At 42.2% G+C, this 16,347-nt stretch overlaps 1 protein-coding gene across 2 annotated transcripts; it reads right to left on the bottom strand.

Annotated features, from left to right (window-relative positions):
* Positions 1 to 7,057: 7,057 nt before the first annotated feature.
* Positions 7,058 to 16,347, bottom strand: LOC115787595 (germ cell-specific gene 1-like protein). Of its 2 annotated transcripts, XM_030740344.1 has the most exons (7): positions 16,211 to 16,347; positions 13,705 to 14,711; positions 11,622 to 11,816; positions 10,374 to 10,433; positions 10,119 to 10,277; positions 9,082 to 9,193; positions 7,058 to 8,581 (listed from the first exon to the last, which is right to left on the bottom strand). In XM_030740344.1, exons 2-7 carry the CDS (start codon positions 13,898 to 13,900, stop codon positions 7,939 to 7,941), a joined length of 1,365 nt encoding a protein of 454 aa, XP_030596204.1. In that variant the 5' UTR covers positions 13,901 to 14,711; positions 16,211 to 16,347; the 3' UTR covers positions 7,058 to 7,938. The 2 variants fall into 2 exon arrangements, with proteins under 2 accessions (XP_030596204.1, XP_030596205.1); XM_030740345.1 differs by lacking the exon at positions 16,211 to 16,347 and having other exon boundaries at positions 13,705 to 15,142.

The raw sequence follows: 16,347 nt of genomic DNA, 5'->3' as shown, positions 1-16,347 counted from the left end.
TTTTTTTTAATCTTGATGTAAATATAATCGGTAACGCTTTCTTTTAAGGCCCGCCCTTAGGCCGTAACTATCCTGTAAGTAAATTTTAGTTATGTGGAATTCCGCCGTAATTATTTTTAATTCCACCGTAATTATTTTTAATTCAGCCGTAGTAAAAAAAATTGCGGCGGAATTAAAAATAATTAGGGCTTCTTAAAGTTAAGAAATTCTCTAAAATATCAACACTTTTGTTCACTGAAAAATGGATTCAGTAATATTTTTAATCACTTTTATATTCTTATCAATCTCTAAGTTTAAGGATTTGTAGGAGAAAATCCAAAATATAAGTGGTCACATGAACATCTAATGTTAGCCAGCTCTGTGAGGTCTCACAGCGGTGCTTTTAGCTAAATGTTCAAGTCAGCACACACACACACACACACACACACACACACACACACACACACACACACACACACACACACACACACACACACACACACACACAAACACACGCTATAACAACATTTACCATGAGCCAGTGTCCTGCACTTGGGCTTGTTTTGCCACACAGTACACTCTACAGTGCAGTCATGGACCCTTTTGTTTCTGACGAGTTACTTGGCAGAAACATCCAACCCTTGGCTTTTAGCTAACCCCAGCATGGCTAACCTGGGGCATGTGGTAAGTTTATTTATATAGTGCTTTACAAGAACAGAATTCACAAAATGCTTTACAATAAAGAACAAAATCCAACAATTAAAGTAGTATAAATAGATAAAACTGAATAAAAGCAAGCCTGCACAGGTGGGTCTTCAGTTTCTTTTTAAAGCTATCAACAGTGTCCATAGATCTTAAATCCAGTGGAAGTGAGTTCCACAACGTGGGGGCCACAACCTCAAGAGCACAGTCACCTGTTGTCTTTCACCTGGATCTAGGTACAGCCATCAAGCACTGATCAGCAACATCGCTGATGGAGGCATCTGACCGTGGAGGGCTCTGAAAGTAAACATCAACATTTTAAACTTTACGGGGCACATAAGATTTAGCTGCCCGACAAAAGGAAGAATCTTCAGTTTGAATTGTTTGGCAGTCTGATTAAAGAGTGCACTCCCTCAGCTGCAGCAGCCCAACTCACCTGCCTTCCAGTCACAAAAGAGAACGTGGCTCTTGGTGGCAGAACTGGGGTCCCCAGCTGGTGACCTTGATGACCTCACAGGAGCTGCTTCCTCATTGATGGACCTACAGCATGAAGCCCCTATGCATCCAGGTCTTATCCAAGCCGCAAAGTGCTCAGGCCTTGTCTCAGTCAGGCCCAGCGGAGGTCATGTATGGTAGAGGTAAAGCAGGTTATTTACTAATCAGAAGGTTGGTGGTTTGATCCCTGGCTCCTCCAGTCTGCATGTTGAAGTATTCTTGGGCAAGCTACTGAAGCCTGAGTTGTTCCAGATGCATCCATTGAAGTGTGTGTGAATGATAAAATGCACAGGCATAGAAAAACGCACTTATTAGTGAGGCTTGTAGTAAGAAAATGTTCTGAATGCTCAAATTGAGAAGAAAAGTGGTATGGACGTACCAGTCCATTTTACCATTCTCCACCAGTACCTGTGTGGGAAGATAAAGTAAGAAACTCCATGTTTGTGAACACTAATATTCTGTGATGGGTTCAAAGAGAGCGTAAAGTTGAGTTACAGCTTATTGGGTTAAAATTGTTTAAAAACAGTATAAACTCAGTTAAAATAAGGGGATTGAACTTAAAAAATTTGTAATTGATTTGTTTATTTCATTATTTATTGTTAAGAGCTACGTCTAAAAAGCATTATCAGTTATCTACAAAAGTGGTCTGAATACGGTCATCTAAGATCGATTGCTTTTGTCTCCGCCCACTAGCCTAGGGGAAATTACAGCATTCTCCTCATTCGAGTAAATGTTCTCAGTGAGGAAACATCAGCTCGTCAATTTTGTGATTATTTATCCCCTTCAGGGGCGTAACACCTGCACCAAAGACTAGAGTTACCGGAGCTTCTAAAGCCATTGCTCTCCAAAGACACTGCTCCAAAGACACTGCTCCCCACACAACCTCCGGGTGCTGGGACTGCAGCCCAGCCAGCTAAGCCTAAGTCAGCTAAGAATCCAGAACTGGCTAACCATGTGAACCCAGGGAACTTTGAGAACTCAATGAACCATGTGCATCCTGAAGGTCCAGTGGTCCCTGTGTAGTCCCAGTCCGAGAACCCAGAGCACCCTGTGCAGCTGGAGGTGTCCACGCCAGAGCCTGACTGTCGTGAGGCCATGCTCCATCTCCAGGCCAGTCCCCTGAAGCATTCTTCACCTCTGGGTTGGCCACCCCAGCTGCCACTTTGCCGTGCTTCACTCTCAGCCTGTCCCCCCCTGAACTTTTGTTTTTGCCTTGTATTTTTTCTATGAGTGTTTGTCAGAGTGTTTGTGTTCCCTGCTGTTTACCCCACCACATGTTTGCTTTTGCTGGAGAACTTTTGTATTTTGCCATTTGCTTTATGTTTTGGATTTTGATTTCTGCATTCTTAAAAACAGCAAATATGTGCTGAGGTGAGTGACGCCTAACCTTCTTGTAGTGATGGTGTCTTTTTACCAATACATCTTCCCATTAATCTCCTCCCACATAGTTTTTTTAGATGACACAAAACTTATGTTAATACCACATTATCTGCAACTGTCCTGCTTAAAAACAAACAAAAACTATTTATAGTGTAATCCTTGAATCCCACTGTGAATAGTTCTGATTTAGCAAATCCCCGGTGTTCTCAGTAAGGTCTGAAGATTATCCAAAATAACCCGAACTTGGTTTTACAGAAGAAATATTACTGAGTGGATTTTTAAATACCTCAGCACTATAATGGAAATCTCCTCTTTCATATTGTTGTAGCAGCAGAAATCAGTCAACAAACCAAGCTGACCTGAATCTCTTATGAAGAGACAACTAAAAAAAAAATACTGATTCATTTTTGATCTGTTCATTTGAACCAAGAATATATGATTCCTACCAAATGGTTAACACAAATGTTTATGTAGTTAAAAATCTATCTGAAAATGTCCTTTAAAATGTTCATTTATCTCTGATTAGGAGCCAAACGCTTCATTCATACCCATATCTGTAGAATTCCTCTTTAACAGTTTAGCTTAAGTTACACAAGACAAACAAGTCTCTGCATAAAAGATTAATGCTGTTTCATAATAAAAAAGACCTACTTTATTTTCTTGTTCTACTTTCTGAGACATCTGCCTTTTTTTGGGTCAAGTACAAATAAGATAGAATGAATTTACTTCAAGTCAACAAATTCAATTCAGTTTTATTCATATAGCACCAAATCACAACACAGTCAGCTCAAGGCCCTTCATATTGTACGTAAAGAGCCTACAGTAATTACAGAGAAATCCAATCAAAACGACCCCCTATGTGCAAACACTTGGTGACAGTGGGAAGGAAAAGCTCCCTTTTAACCTCACACAGCAATGCACACCCCGTCATCACAAAGAGGTAAGTTGGGTATTTTAACATGGGAGTTGACTGAGACTGACTCAACTGGCCATTAGAGGAACTGCAGCTTTTGGCACAGTTTGGTCCACGTTCTTAGATTTTGTGTAACGTTCTCAATTCCAGACAACAATCAGTCATTTGTTCCAAAGCGACCTATATGAGTGTTCTAAACAAGGGCTCCTACATGTGGCTTTGTGAGTCATGTCGGTCATGTCCGTGTCGAATGTTGGTGTAGCTCAGGAGGTACAGCAGGTCAAACCTTGGCTGCTTCAGTCTGCATGTCAAATATATAGTTCTTGATCCCAGAAGGTTATTCTTACAATATACAACCAACTTCTATTGTATATCCAGAATATGAAGGAACACATAAGGAATCATGTAGTAAAATGTTAAACAAACCAAAATATGTTTCAGATTTTAGATTCTTCAAAGTCGGCTCCTTTTGCTTTGATCACAGCTTTGCTCACTCTCGGCATTCTCTCAATCAGCTTCATGAGGTCATCACCTGAAATGGTTCTCCAACATGAAGGAGTTCCCAGAGGTGCTGCACTTGTTGGCTGCTTTGCCTTCACTCTGCGGTCCAACTCATCCCAAACCATCTCAGTTGGGTTTAGATCAGGTGATTGTGGAGACCAGGTCATCTGATGCAGCACTCCATCACCCTGTTTCTTGGTCAAACAGCCCTTACAGAGCCTGGAGGTGTGCTTGGGGGTCATTGTCCCATTGAAAAACAAATGATGGTCCCACTAAGCTCAAACCAGATGGGATGGCATGTCCCTGCAGAATGCTGTGGTAGTCATGCTGGTTAAGTGTGCCTTGGATTTGGAACAAATCTCCAACAGTGTCACTGGCAAAGCACCCCCATACATCACATTTCCTCCTCCATACTTCACAGTGGGAACTGCACATGTAGGAACCATCCGCTCACCTTTTCTTCATCTTACAAAGACATGGTGTTTGGAACCAAAGATCTCAAATTTGGACTCATTAGACCAAAGGACAGGTTCCATTTCTTCATAGTTTGGATGACTTTGGTATTAATCTACAATGCAGACAATTTTTAAATAATAAAAAACCACTGAATGAGAAGGTGTGTCCAAAGTTTTGACCATTGGTGACCCTTTCACTTTCCATCCACAATCATGTAAAACTCAAAGTTTGAACTTGTTCAATCAAATATCTGCAGCACATTTGCATGAACCTCAGGTGCATTTTGTTTACCTGTTGGGGGTCCCTCTGGGCCCCTCTAAGATAAAGATACAGATCTAGGAACAACTGATGAAAGAAGGCTCAACAGTTACATCCACAGAGATTTGGCTGTTCAGACAGATGCTTTCAAATGGTGGACAGATTATGTCAGTAATCTCTGCAATCAGGGGAATGAGAGACAGTAAGAGAGTGACATAATAAAGGCAGAGAAACTGAGATAAAAGCCAACCATAAGGTCTCTGAGTAGTGTGTGGAGAGTAATTAAAATTGAATGTGTTGAATTACACAGCAGTTATACAACCATGAACATACAGAAAGCAGAGGCTTTTTAAAAAATTTATTAAGCATAAACAGACCAGTGTTTTGTTTTGAATATTTTGAGAAGACTGGAGGCTGCCAGTCATCAAAACACAAGGTTTCAAAATACTATTTTAGAAGGAAGCTTCAAAAATAAATGTATTCTTTGGGGGGATGGCAGGAGGAGAGAAGCTGCAGAGAGGCGTGTAAGACTGCAGCTCTGCTTCCTGGTCTCAACCCTGGGTAGTCAGGTTTTAGGAGGGTTAATAAATTTGGCCAGATTTCTAGAAATGAGAGCTGCTCCATCCAAAGTGGGATGGATGCCGTCTCTCCTAACAAGACCAGGTTTTCCCCAGAAACTCTGCCAATTATCTATGAAGCCCACGTCGTTTTTTGGACACCACTCAGACAGCCAGCGATTCAAGGAGAACATGCGGCTAAACATGTCGCTCCTGGTCTCTCGCCCCTCAGCCCCCCCTCAGCAGATGCCCCTCCCTGAGCCTGGTTCTGCTGGAGGTTTCTTCCTGCTAAGACTCATGGGCTTTGTGACAGGTGGCTGACATGTTATTCTTTTCAGCATTCAGTTATATTAAACATTTTAAAGTCAGTTTTCTTTATTCCCCACATGTGTATTTTATTTTAAACTCATATCCTCAACACACTAGTCACACCGCTGACATCCAAATCAAGAGTAATTCAAAAAACAGATTAAATATTTAAAGAATATCTTTCTTCTTAGTTTGGTGCTGTGGATTTCTTCATTTAATTGATTTCTCATCTCTTGTTTAATCTGTGTGGCCACCTCAGACTCAAATATCAAAATCATAATCATCATAGTGACAACACAGACTGAGCTCAACCACCTAGTGTACCTGTGTGAGGACAACAAGATGAAGATCTGTAACACCAAGGAGCTCATAGTGGACTTCACCAGAAGCAGAGGAGCTTCCACCCTTTCAGCATAAATGGAGCACAGGCGTAGAGGGTGGATAACTTCAAATACCTCTGCGTTTCCATCATCTAGAACCTGTTATGGTCCCATTATGATCGCTCATTGGTTGTGTTGCAAGCCAACCATGATATCACCACAGCCATGTAATACTGGTGCTGAAGGAGCAGCAGAGTCCCTGCAGTATTCTCCTGAATGACAGGAACTTTTACCCTGATCAGAACTTGGAAAAGTTTACTCATACATACATGTCATGTATGTTCTTTTTCCAGGGTGGAATGATTGTATAGCATAAATCTTTGATGACTTTAAAAACAATACTTAGGTGCACAAGTTTGAATATATTTTGGATTTTCTCTAATCCACAAAAGGTCAAAATTATACATACAGGCTCAAATATAAACATATCCCCACTAATATTTGTTCATATATCCCTTTACAAGTTGGACCTCGACCAGACGCTTTTGGTAATCATCACCAAGCTTCTGACATAATTCTGGTTGGATATTTGACACGCCCTTCTTACAGAATTGGTAGACTTCATTTAAACTGGTGGGTTTCCTGGCATGGACCCAGCTTTTAAGCTTAGTCCACAAATTTTCAACGGGGTTAATGTCAGGGCTTTGGAAAGGCCATGCCAGAAGCTTGATGTTAGCCTGCTTTATCCATTCCAAAACCAGTTTTAATGTGTTTGGAATCATTGTCCTGTTGGAACACTCAACTGTACCCAAATTTCAACCATCTGGTTGTTGATTTGAGATTCAATTCAATTTTATTTATATAGCACCAAATCATAACAAACAGTCACCTCAAGGTGCTTTGTATTGTGGGTAAAGACCCTACAATAATACAGAGAAAGATGAAGTTGAAGAGTTTGGAGGTACTCTTGGTTCACTATTCAATCCACTTTGTGCAAAATGCCAGCCCAGAGCATGATGCTACCACCACCGTGCATGACTGTTGGTACAGTGTTCTCAGGTTTGAAAGCCTCACTTTACTGAATAACTTGAATGAACTTGAATAAGTATTTAAATTGTTGTCTTGAAGAACTTAATCATCATTTACTTGGTTCAAGTCTATTAAAAATGATGAGTCCAGACATACAATAACTGTGGTTCATGTTTATTTATCACCTTAATGCAGGGAGAATTTTATACGTTCATGCAGAGTAAAAACAAAACTATAGATACAGTATGTGTGATTGCTAATTTCAATAATATAATTGTCACGTTATTGTCCTTTTGAATACATTCACATCATCTCTAACATCCAGTGAGTCATTAAATTACATGAAATCCCTGAAGAAGTGTAAGGCTGGATTTGCTTGAGCAAGAAAAATCCTTAAAAACAAGATAAATGTCTTTGTGTAGCTTTAAAGAACCAAACTGTGTGTGTTCTTTGTTTTACTTAGTTATGTGTACATCCAGCCGGGAAAAACAGAAAGCAATTCCATGTAAGACATGTAGACGTGCCAAATGAACAAATCTCACATCATAATATCCTGATTTAAACCCCTTATAAAATTACATTATGAAAGAAGCAAACATTCTTTTGCTAATATAATAATAATATGGCATAAATCTATGCACCCTATCCTTGTACAAGGTTTGATCTCTGCAGGACCAAATGCTGGCTATATCATATATTAAAAAAAAAACAAAAAAAACATAATTATGAAGCATATTGTAAAGAATTACTTAAATAAATCTTTAGAGCTTTTTGCAAAAATGTGTAACTAGTGAACATACAGTGAGAATTAGCTCCCAACTCTGCAGATCTGTGTAGCTTTGAGCCTCTTTAAGCCAATTGTTTTGGTTCTTCTGCTGTAGATAAATCTGCAGTCCCAGGACACAGGTGGAAGCTCAGAAACATTACTGCAATGGGATGTAAATGTTGTGGTGGTAACTTTATCCCTGACAGTAGCACTCTGGTGTCTTTCTGCTCTTTGCTGATCTAGAAATTGAAATTTGAAAAGTTTTTCACAGTCTTAGCAGAGCGAGTCCTCTCGCTCCTCCTGCAGAGCATAATTTATCTCGTCCATCTCACGTTCACAGTCTTCACATCCTTCGGTGCCGCACCCCTCCACCACCACCACTCCACGAGGATCTACCAGCTTCCCCCCTCCCACTCCACCTGCTCCCATTGCTCCCACTGGTCCTCCAACTCCTCCTCCTGCTCCACCTCCCATTCCAACACAATTTCCTCCTACTCCTGCCATTGTAGCCATTCCTCCAATGCCTGACAAGGATGCAATTCCTCCCACTCCATCTTCCCCCATTCCCATCCCAACACCAAGATTTCCCATGCCTCCAACTCCAATTCCTCCTCCTCCAACAAGTAGCGCTCCCCCAGCACCACATGCCAGAGGTCCAACAGCTGGTCCCACTCCTCTGGGCCACAGTGGGTCCATCAGAACCCCCTGTTGGCCAAGCTGCATCAGCTGACTGACGGAGTAAATCCCTCCTGGCCCAGCTCGAACAACCTCCTCATAGGAGGGGGCACTGGTGGTATTTCGGGCCTCCTCCAGCCTCACCCGAGCCCGGTGCTTCATCTCTATAATGGTCTTTGTGTAGGAGTTCAGTGTGGCCACAGCAGCTGCCATGCAGCAGCTGAATGAAAGCCAAGCCAAGCTTTGGAAGGGGAAAAGATTTAAACTTTGTAGTGAGATGACCAGCCAGTACAAATGGTTATGTAAAGGTTTGATCAGACCAGAAAATGGTGCAGCGAAGTTCTCTACAAGTACAAACATGACCCGTAGGTAGCAGGTATGCTAACAGGCACCATACTATTAACTGTGAAGATGTTAGCATTAGTCACAACCATTCTCAGAACTGCTCTCTGTGCTAGTTTGCCAACCACATAATATTAAAATATATTTTGGACTATTCACTTGTTTTGTAACAGTCTGGAAGCCCTTCCAGACCATTCAGGAGACAGGAAATGAATGGTACATCAGAGCTATTTCCACAAAAACCGCTTGTAGGAATTATGGCAGTATTGGTTGATAGCCCAAATTGTGTCACATATTTCATCAATGCTGAAGAATGTTGATGCATCTTTTAATTTAATAGAGAATAATTACTTTGGATTCATTTAAAAACAAACGAACAAACAAAAAAAAACAACTTACGCAAAAGACCATCCATAGTCCCAGCTCTGTGGCCTCCAGTCTTTAGGTCCAATGCTCACAGTCAACTGAAACACTGTGGTGTACATCATGTGAGCTACCATCCCCATCATGCCTGGTAGAGGAAGGAAAGATGAAGATGCAGTTAAAAATAAAGGGCAAAGAGAAAGGAAGGGAAACAAAGTCACATTTTGGAGAACATTATTGTAGAAATATAAGAATCCATCCATCCATCCATCCATCCATCCATCCATCCATCCATCCATCCATCCATCCATCCATCCATCCATCCATCCATCCATCCATCCATCACTGGGGTAGGAGTCAAAGCAGAGGTGCTCAGACCTCCCTCTCCCTAGCACTTCCCTCCTCCTTCCTGGGGGACACCAAGGTGTTCCCAAACCAAGAGACATCATTTCTTGAGCATGTCTTGGGTCTGCACAAGGGTCTTCTCCCAGTTGGAGATGCCCACCTGGGAGAAGACCCTTCCTCCTGGATACAGGAGGCATCCTACTCAAATGTCCAAACTACCTCAATTGGCTCCTTTCGATGTGGAGGAGTAGCAGCTCTACTCTGAGCCCCTCCCAAATTACCCAGCTCCTCGCCCTCTGTCCCTGAAGCTCAGTATCCAAACCTCACCCTCTTTAGCCCACAGTCTTTTGGAACTCAAAGAAGAATTAAATATAACTACTATCACACTAAGTTAGTACTGATGTGGTTGATCTACAGTCTGAGGTGCTTCTGGAAATCAGAGTGGACTGAGCACAAACACAAACCTTTAAAACCAATAAATAAATAAACTGATGTCATCACGGAGAATCAATGTTTTTGTCCCAATAAAATTCAAAGAAAATGCAGTCTTTAAAAATATTGCATTAGCTTTAACTGAGGAAAGTAGGGGAGTTCTGTGCAGTTCTGACATCAAAATAATCCAAACAGTCCAAATATCGAACCCTCACAGATATTTGTGGTCCCCTTTGTGTAAATAGCTGCCCAGAGAGAGATTTTGTAAGGACGAAGCAGAAAATACTCTTCCTCACCCGAGAGGACGGTGCACATGGCCGCAAAGGCGTTGATCTTGAGGGCATTCATCTCCCTCTTGGCACAGAGACACAAAGCTTCCACACACATCAGGAGGAAACCCATAGCCAGAAGACCGATGTACATGAACTCACTGATGACGGACAGCCAGAGCACACCTGGAAGTATAAAGGGTAAAAAAAACCCCACTTGTTTACAGGTTAAATGTTTTACATTTGCTTCTTTGTGAGAGGAAGAACTGGTGCTGCACCAACCTTGTGTCTCTCCTGGTGTCAGCTCAATGAAGCTCCGACACTTTTCTTCCTGATCTGCACCTGAAAACAAGAGTTGAGATGCCTAAATGTCATGTTAAATCTATACTGTTTGAAAGGTTCCAGCGCTTTCATATAGCTGGGTGTTTGGGAGAATAATCCTTTGCAAATGCTAAAAAACATACTTAAAACATAATGAAAGTGCCGCTTGAAGCCCACTAGAACATATTCCTCTGGGAGGATGAATTTCAGGCTGAAATCAGCTTTGAACCAACCACAATCAATCACTGCAAGGACATGGAAGGATTGCTTTCTGTTAGCAGGACATTTAACACTGCTCTGTACCTGCGTTCATACATGTGCTCATAACTGTGTCGCCCATATACCACTTCACAACAATTACAATGTTTCCTATGGTCTCTATTATCATTTAGTTCATGTAAAGGAACCCTTCAAAGCTGGTTTTGTCATAAAGGGAATTTCTTTGCAGTCTATAGTGTGATTGACATGTGTTAACTCCACACTACCAACAGCGTTTCCATCAGTTATTTGTGCAGCAACAATAATCTGGGCTTAAAGAGAGGCTTAAATGAGGTACACAAGCTTACAAGTAGTAAAATGATAGATTTGGTCTCTGAAAATCCATCATCCTGACGCTGTGAATCAAAACTTCATCTGAAGTAAATACGGGATTTCATCGTCATCAAGATCAAATGACTGTTTTCCAAGTTTGCTGTTTATGTTTTATCGCGTCCTTGCAGAGCTGCAGTGACAGGACGTTCAAAGAAGAGGGAATAATAATTCATACTTGAAGAGGCAAAAGCTCATATTAAGATTAAAATATTTCAGTGTTTTTGTTGCACACAAAGTCTTTAGATTGTGTCCCCTCATGTTGTAGTGTGACCTCACTGAACACACAACTCCAACATGTCCTCATCCCATCACAGTCAAACGGACTGACGGCCAGCGACTGTTCAAACAAATAATCTGGGTGTTTTCAACACTTACTAATCATTCTTGTAACGAAGGGAGGAAGCTACTAACCTCTGACTGGTTAGTAGCTTTCAAAGCTCCTCAGATTGTGGCTGGTTTTCCTCTTACACACAAAGACTCAGATTTATGCTTTCAGTTTTAATGGATTTATTCCTTATTATTTCCTTAACTATAATATTGCATGAGGAGTTTTCTATTGCGATAATTCCCCCAGTTGTTGAATCCCTCATCAAACCCGACTCTGCTCCACTCACCAACCTTCATTGTGCTTCTCACAGGAGAGCCAGAAGCCGGTGTGGAAGTATCTCAGCATGTACTTGTCCTCGCCCGTCTCCCAGATGTAGTGGACAGCGTTAGCCAGCTGCTTTTTCCTCATCCTGGCCAGCTCCTCCTTCTGCTGAGGAGAGAGCGTGACATTGGAGGCTGGGTTCCTCAGGTCTGGGGTGGGGCCCTCTGGACGAGGAGAGAAAGGAGAGTGGATGTCTTTAGAGAGCACTGAGGAAGAGCAAGAGTTAATGAATCAAAGGTTGTTTCCTTGAAACAAGCAAACTTGAGTAGCTAACTGAATACTCGGGGATTATTTGCAGTGTAGCGGCAACGAGACTAGAGCTGCAGAAATATGAGCAAAGTGTGCCAATAAACACTGACATAAATCCTGAAAAGGGTCTCGTTTGGGTCACAGTGTGCAACACAATCCAGCCCTGAATCCGTGTTCTCCAGTCCTTCTTTTATGTAATAAAAATGAAATATTACACAGGAATACAGCTGGCTCAAAGCTGAATGAAGTGGGTTAGTAAATCCAGACAACATGCAGCTGCTGCCACACAGTGCTGAGATAAGCAACAAAGCCGGGATTACGTGAATCTCTGGAAATAAAGTCTAAAAATACTAACCCTGACAGAGCAGTAAACAGTAACATAGTACAAGAGGCTGAGAAACCTGTGCCATCCCACATCATCATCATCATCATCATCATCATCACAGATGCACTTTGAAAAAGATCATTTTCAGTGACGTGTGCTGTGCAGTAACACTTCAGGTTTCCTGTGCAGGCTGCCTGTGTAGAAGACATGAATCGTGGAGGAAAAGGGGATGAATCGTGTTCAGCCTGACCGAGTTACACAAGTGTGAGTGTGCTGAGACCTCAGGATGAAAACGCCTTCTCAGAAACAGGTTTTGACTCAAGCAGACGTGTTTTACAGCAGTCAGTTAAGGTACGGAGGGAACAGAAGTTCTGTAGCTCAGAAGTCATGAGTCATAGGTTATGGCAAGGTTATGTCTAATCATGACACACCTAAAATTGGGCCTTTATAATGTCGAGCCGTGGCTGAGTTGTGGCAGCTTGAGTTAATGCCATCACTCAGAGCCGAATGTGAGCCAAACATCCAGTGCTATGTGGGTTAGATCATCAGGGAGGGCCCAAATGCAGAACACCAGGAGCCAGAGCAAAATCCAAAATCCAAACCTTTATTCCCACACAGGCAGGGGTCATAACACAGACACCATAATCAAAAGACCGACCCAGACTGGAGGCGTGTATGTGGAGGCGACTGACTCATAACAGGTGAGACAAATTCAGCAAAGGTGGAGAGCTGTGATCGAACAGGTTCCTCACTGAGTGAGGTGACCTGGAAGTAGCAGCATGGCAGCCATCATAAGAGCTTCCTTCAGCAGAGGCTACACTGGATCATCCTTTATGGAAGGAAAGAAGATAATGCTGTCCCAGAATTCGTAGCGGCACATAATCAGATCATTCACAAAAGCAGAGATGATGTACACGTTCCTTAAAAGTGTTTAACCTGCAGCTCAACTATGAACATTATGCTGTTGTAATCAATGTTCTTCTGTAAAGAAGTTATAGATTAAAAACAATCTATGAATGATAATAATCCATGAAATAATTAGTTGTGTCCTCAGTTTCAGTGTTGCTGTTTTGTGAGCTTTCATGATTGTCATTAATCATATTTTTTAGTCACAGATACAGAAATCCTTAATAAGGCCGGAGTTACTCTGGATCATCTGTTCGACTGGAAGATAAAATATGAGTGGATGTGATGATGAGCTTTGTGAAGTCTCCAGGACACTGTAGTTCCACCACCTCACACCCACGACAGCAGCATCCATCACATTAGAAATGAGTCTGGAGGTGGTGAAGGTACAGAGATCAGGACTTTTAACCACAGCCAAACACAAAGTAACAACAACAGCGTAAAGAGAGCAGATGTTACAAAATGATGCAGGAAATGAGACAGCATGACATAATTCTGTGAATAAGAAACTGCATCAGTCACGGCAGGCACTGCCAATTCATCCAGGCCTGAAATCTTTGAGACCGTCTCACCTGTGGTGTATGGCTGGCTGTTGTTCTGCCCACAGTTTTTCATCTTGACCGGCGACAGGCACACCGGTTTCACCACCTTGTGCGTCCCTTCGCACCAGTAGGAGGTGCAGAAAGCCCAGACGGACAGCGTGAGGGCCAGCGAGGTGAGGAAAAGCGACAGCAGGGAGCGGTTACGCCTGGACATTTTCTCCAGCATGGCTGCGTCTCAACTCACAAGGAGCCAAATGGGAAAGGAAATGGCAAGTGTGAGTCAAAAAGGTTGTGGTGACCTGCCTGGATCAGAAGACCGGGGAACTAAAAATGAGTGAAAATAAAATGAAGGTTGAAGATGACGTGGGAGGAAAGAGAGAGAAGTGAGGAGCGGGGATTAGTGGTGTTTGAGAAGCAGAACGAAGGTCAGAGGGGAAGATAAAAAGTAGTCTGTTGGAGAGATGGAAGTAGGGCGGGCCTGAGGAAGGAGAACAGTTAGCGCCAAGCGGAGGTCAGAGGACAATGAGAAATATGAAGCGATGGGATTTAATCTTTTCAGCGAGAAGGAAACAAGAGACAGATGTGCAGGCCAGAGGATGCAGGAGGAGCTCTAACCCGCCTCCTGCTGCAGCATCAGTCAAAGAAAATGAGCATGATGAAGAGAAGCAAAGCAGCCAGGTTTAAATTTGGGGCCTTTGTTTCTTTTGGAGACTTTGGCCACACATTTAGCCCATGTCTGTCCTGCAGTCACCGCTCACGTCTCATATTAATATCTTCTCCCTTCTCTCCTCTCAGATAAAGATAAACATCTAAATCTTATTCTGCGGATTTTGCAACTAATCGGTTCCACGCTCAGGGCACATCCCGTTCCTCAACCTGCTCCTCCACCTCACTGGGAGGGATTGAACTCGCGAAGGAGTGATTAGTCCAGCTTCTCAGGCCTACCTCGGGCCTGGTAATCTGTGGTAATCCAGTGGGGTTAGGTGGATGAGTTTAATGCTTAGTGACACTCATGCTGTCATTGTCTGGATGACCACCTGAGAGGGGAAAAAACAGAAGATGGAGGCAAAGATCTGGATTAGGACAGATTGAGTCATGTCTATGTTCAAGTGATTTATGCTGCACTTAATGCTGCCAGGTGCCACAGTTATGAGCTGTTTATATTTAACACAAGTTAACATGGACTCCAGTCCTATTTTAGTTTCTTGTATGGTTTCAAAATGTGGGTCAGGCACAACATTGTTAAACTGCAGTTTAATCATTCCTGTTCTATTAGATTGTATTGTATTACACACTGCATTCCATCACATGCGTCATATTGTATTGATTGTGTATTGCAACACATCATACAGTATATGGACAAATGTGTCAAACCACATCTGTTAATCTGTGGATGTATTTAGGAAGCACGGGGGCAGAAAGTGTGTGACCACGCGAGGTCACAGCACAAGGTCACAGAGCGAGGTCACAGAGTGAGGTCACAGCTGCTGCGCTCTGCTGACTCAGTAACTGCAGAGGTCAAACCTCCTCTGACATCAACATCAGCACTGAAACGGCACATCCGTGGTTCCATGGCCAAACAGAAACTTTAAATATTTGAAGTATTTAACAACATTTGACCTCGATCGTCACACTAATACAGTTCTGTAGCATATTTCATGAGTGTGGCAGGTTTGGAGCTTGAAGCAAAAATAAACATTAAGCCATTAAAGCAAAGATAAAAATGAAAAATACAAAATATAAAGCTTCACATCAGTCTGTCTCAAAGGTCATCAAGAAAATGAAAATACTTATGAAAACAGCCTTTTTAATAAAAAAGAAAAGAATGGAAAAACTAGATTTAGGCTAAGTAAATACTGAGTGTGCAGTCTCACACATGAAATTATATTTCCCAGAATCTGACAGTTTTCTTTTTTCTCTCTTTAATTCTAAAATGATTTTCCTCTCACACATTTAATCAACTTTTTCCTAAAAAAATTTATTTTCCACTAGATTTAGACAAATATGTTAATGTCTGTTCAAACTTTGCTGTTTCCAGCGTGCGCGTGTGCCCACACACACACACACACACACACACACACACACACACACACACACACACGCACTTTAATCAAATGATTAAGTTCATAACCTGATTGTGAGGCTCAGCTATAATTCACACACAGCCTCACTTATTGTTCTGCAGCTCAGCTTGTCATCAATACGTGAGTCTTAGACACTGAATGATGCAGGCAAACAGTGCAAAGCACAGCAATATCATTACTGGGATTAACACGATGATGTTGTGACAGACATCTGGGCAGCTTTTCAGTGTAAAGGCTGTTTTTCCTTGTTGGAGACGTTCGAGGCAGAAACATAAAATAAATGCAGCTCATTAAAGTCTCACAGATTCCCACAGATACAAGTTAAAAATAGTGTTCACTGATTTTGCTGTTTGACGGAGCTCTTTGTTCCATCTCACCAGTAAAGGCTGAAGTCCAGCTGCTGCTGTTGGATCAGCTTACACATGCAGAACATAATAAAAAAATCGACTTACCGAGCCTTGGACCTGCGTACGAGGCTCTCCGCGCCTCCTTCACCTGTCTTCAAACAGGGATCCAGTTTCTTTCACCTTTCTTTTTGTGCTCCCTCATCACTCCCTCCTGCGTCTTTGGGTGAGTTTCCATCAGAAAC

The sequence above is a fragment of the Archocentrus centrarchus genome, chromosome 11, assembly GCF_007364275.1.
Source record: "Archocentrus centrarchus isolate MPI-CPG fArcCen1 chromosome 11, fArcCen1, whole genome shotgun sequence".
In the NCBI taxonomy this organism is placed as follows: domain Eukaryota; kingdom Metazoa; phylum Chordata; class Actinopteri; order Cichliformes; family Cichlidae; genus Archocentrus; species Archocentrus centrarchus.
This window is presented reverse-complemented; position numbering and strand designations above follow the sequence as displayed.

Excerpts from the sequence above, each read along its gene's own strand:
- LOC115787595 (XM_030740344.1), bottom strand. The coding sequence starts at position 13,900 with ATGCTGGAGAAAATGTCCAGGCGTAACCGCTCCCTGCTGTCGCTTTTC. Across the intron at positions 9,194-10,118 it reads CATGTGCACCGTCCTCTCGG|GCATGATGGGGATGGTAGCT; the intron begins GTGAGGAAGAGT and ends TTCCTCTACCAG. Across the intron at positions 8,582-9,081 it reads GACTATGGATGGTCTTTTGC|CTTGGCTTGGCTTTCATTCA; the intron begins GTAAGTTGTTTT and ends CCCCTTCCAAAG.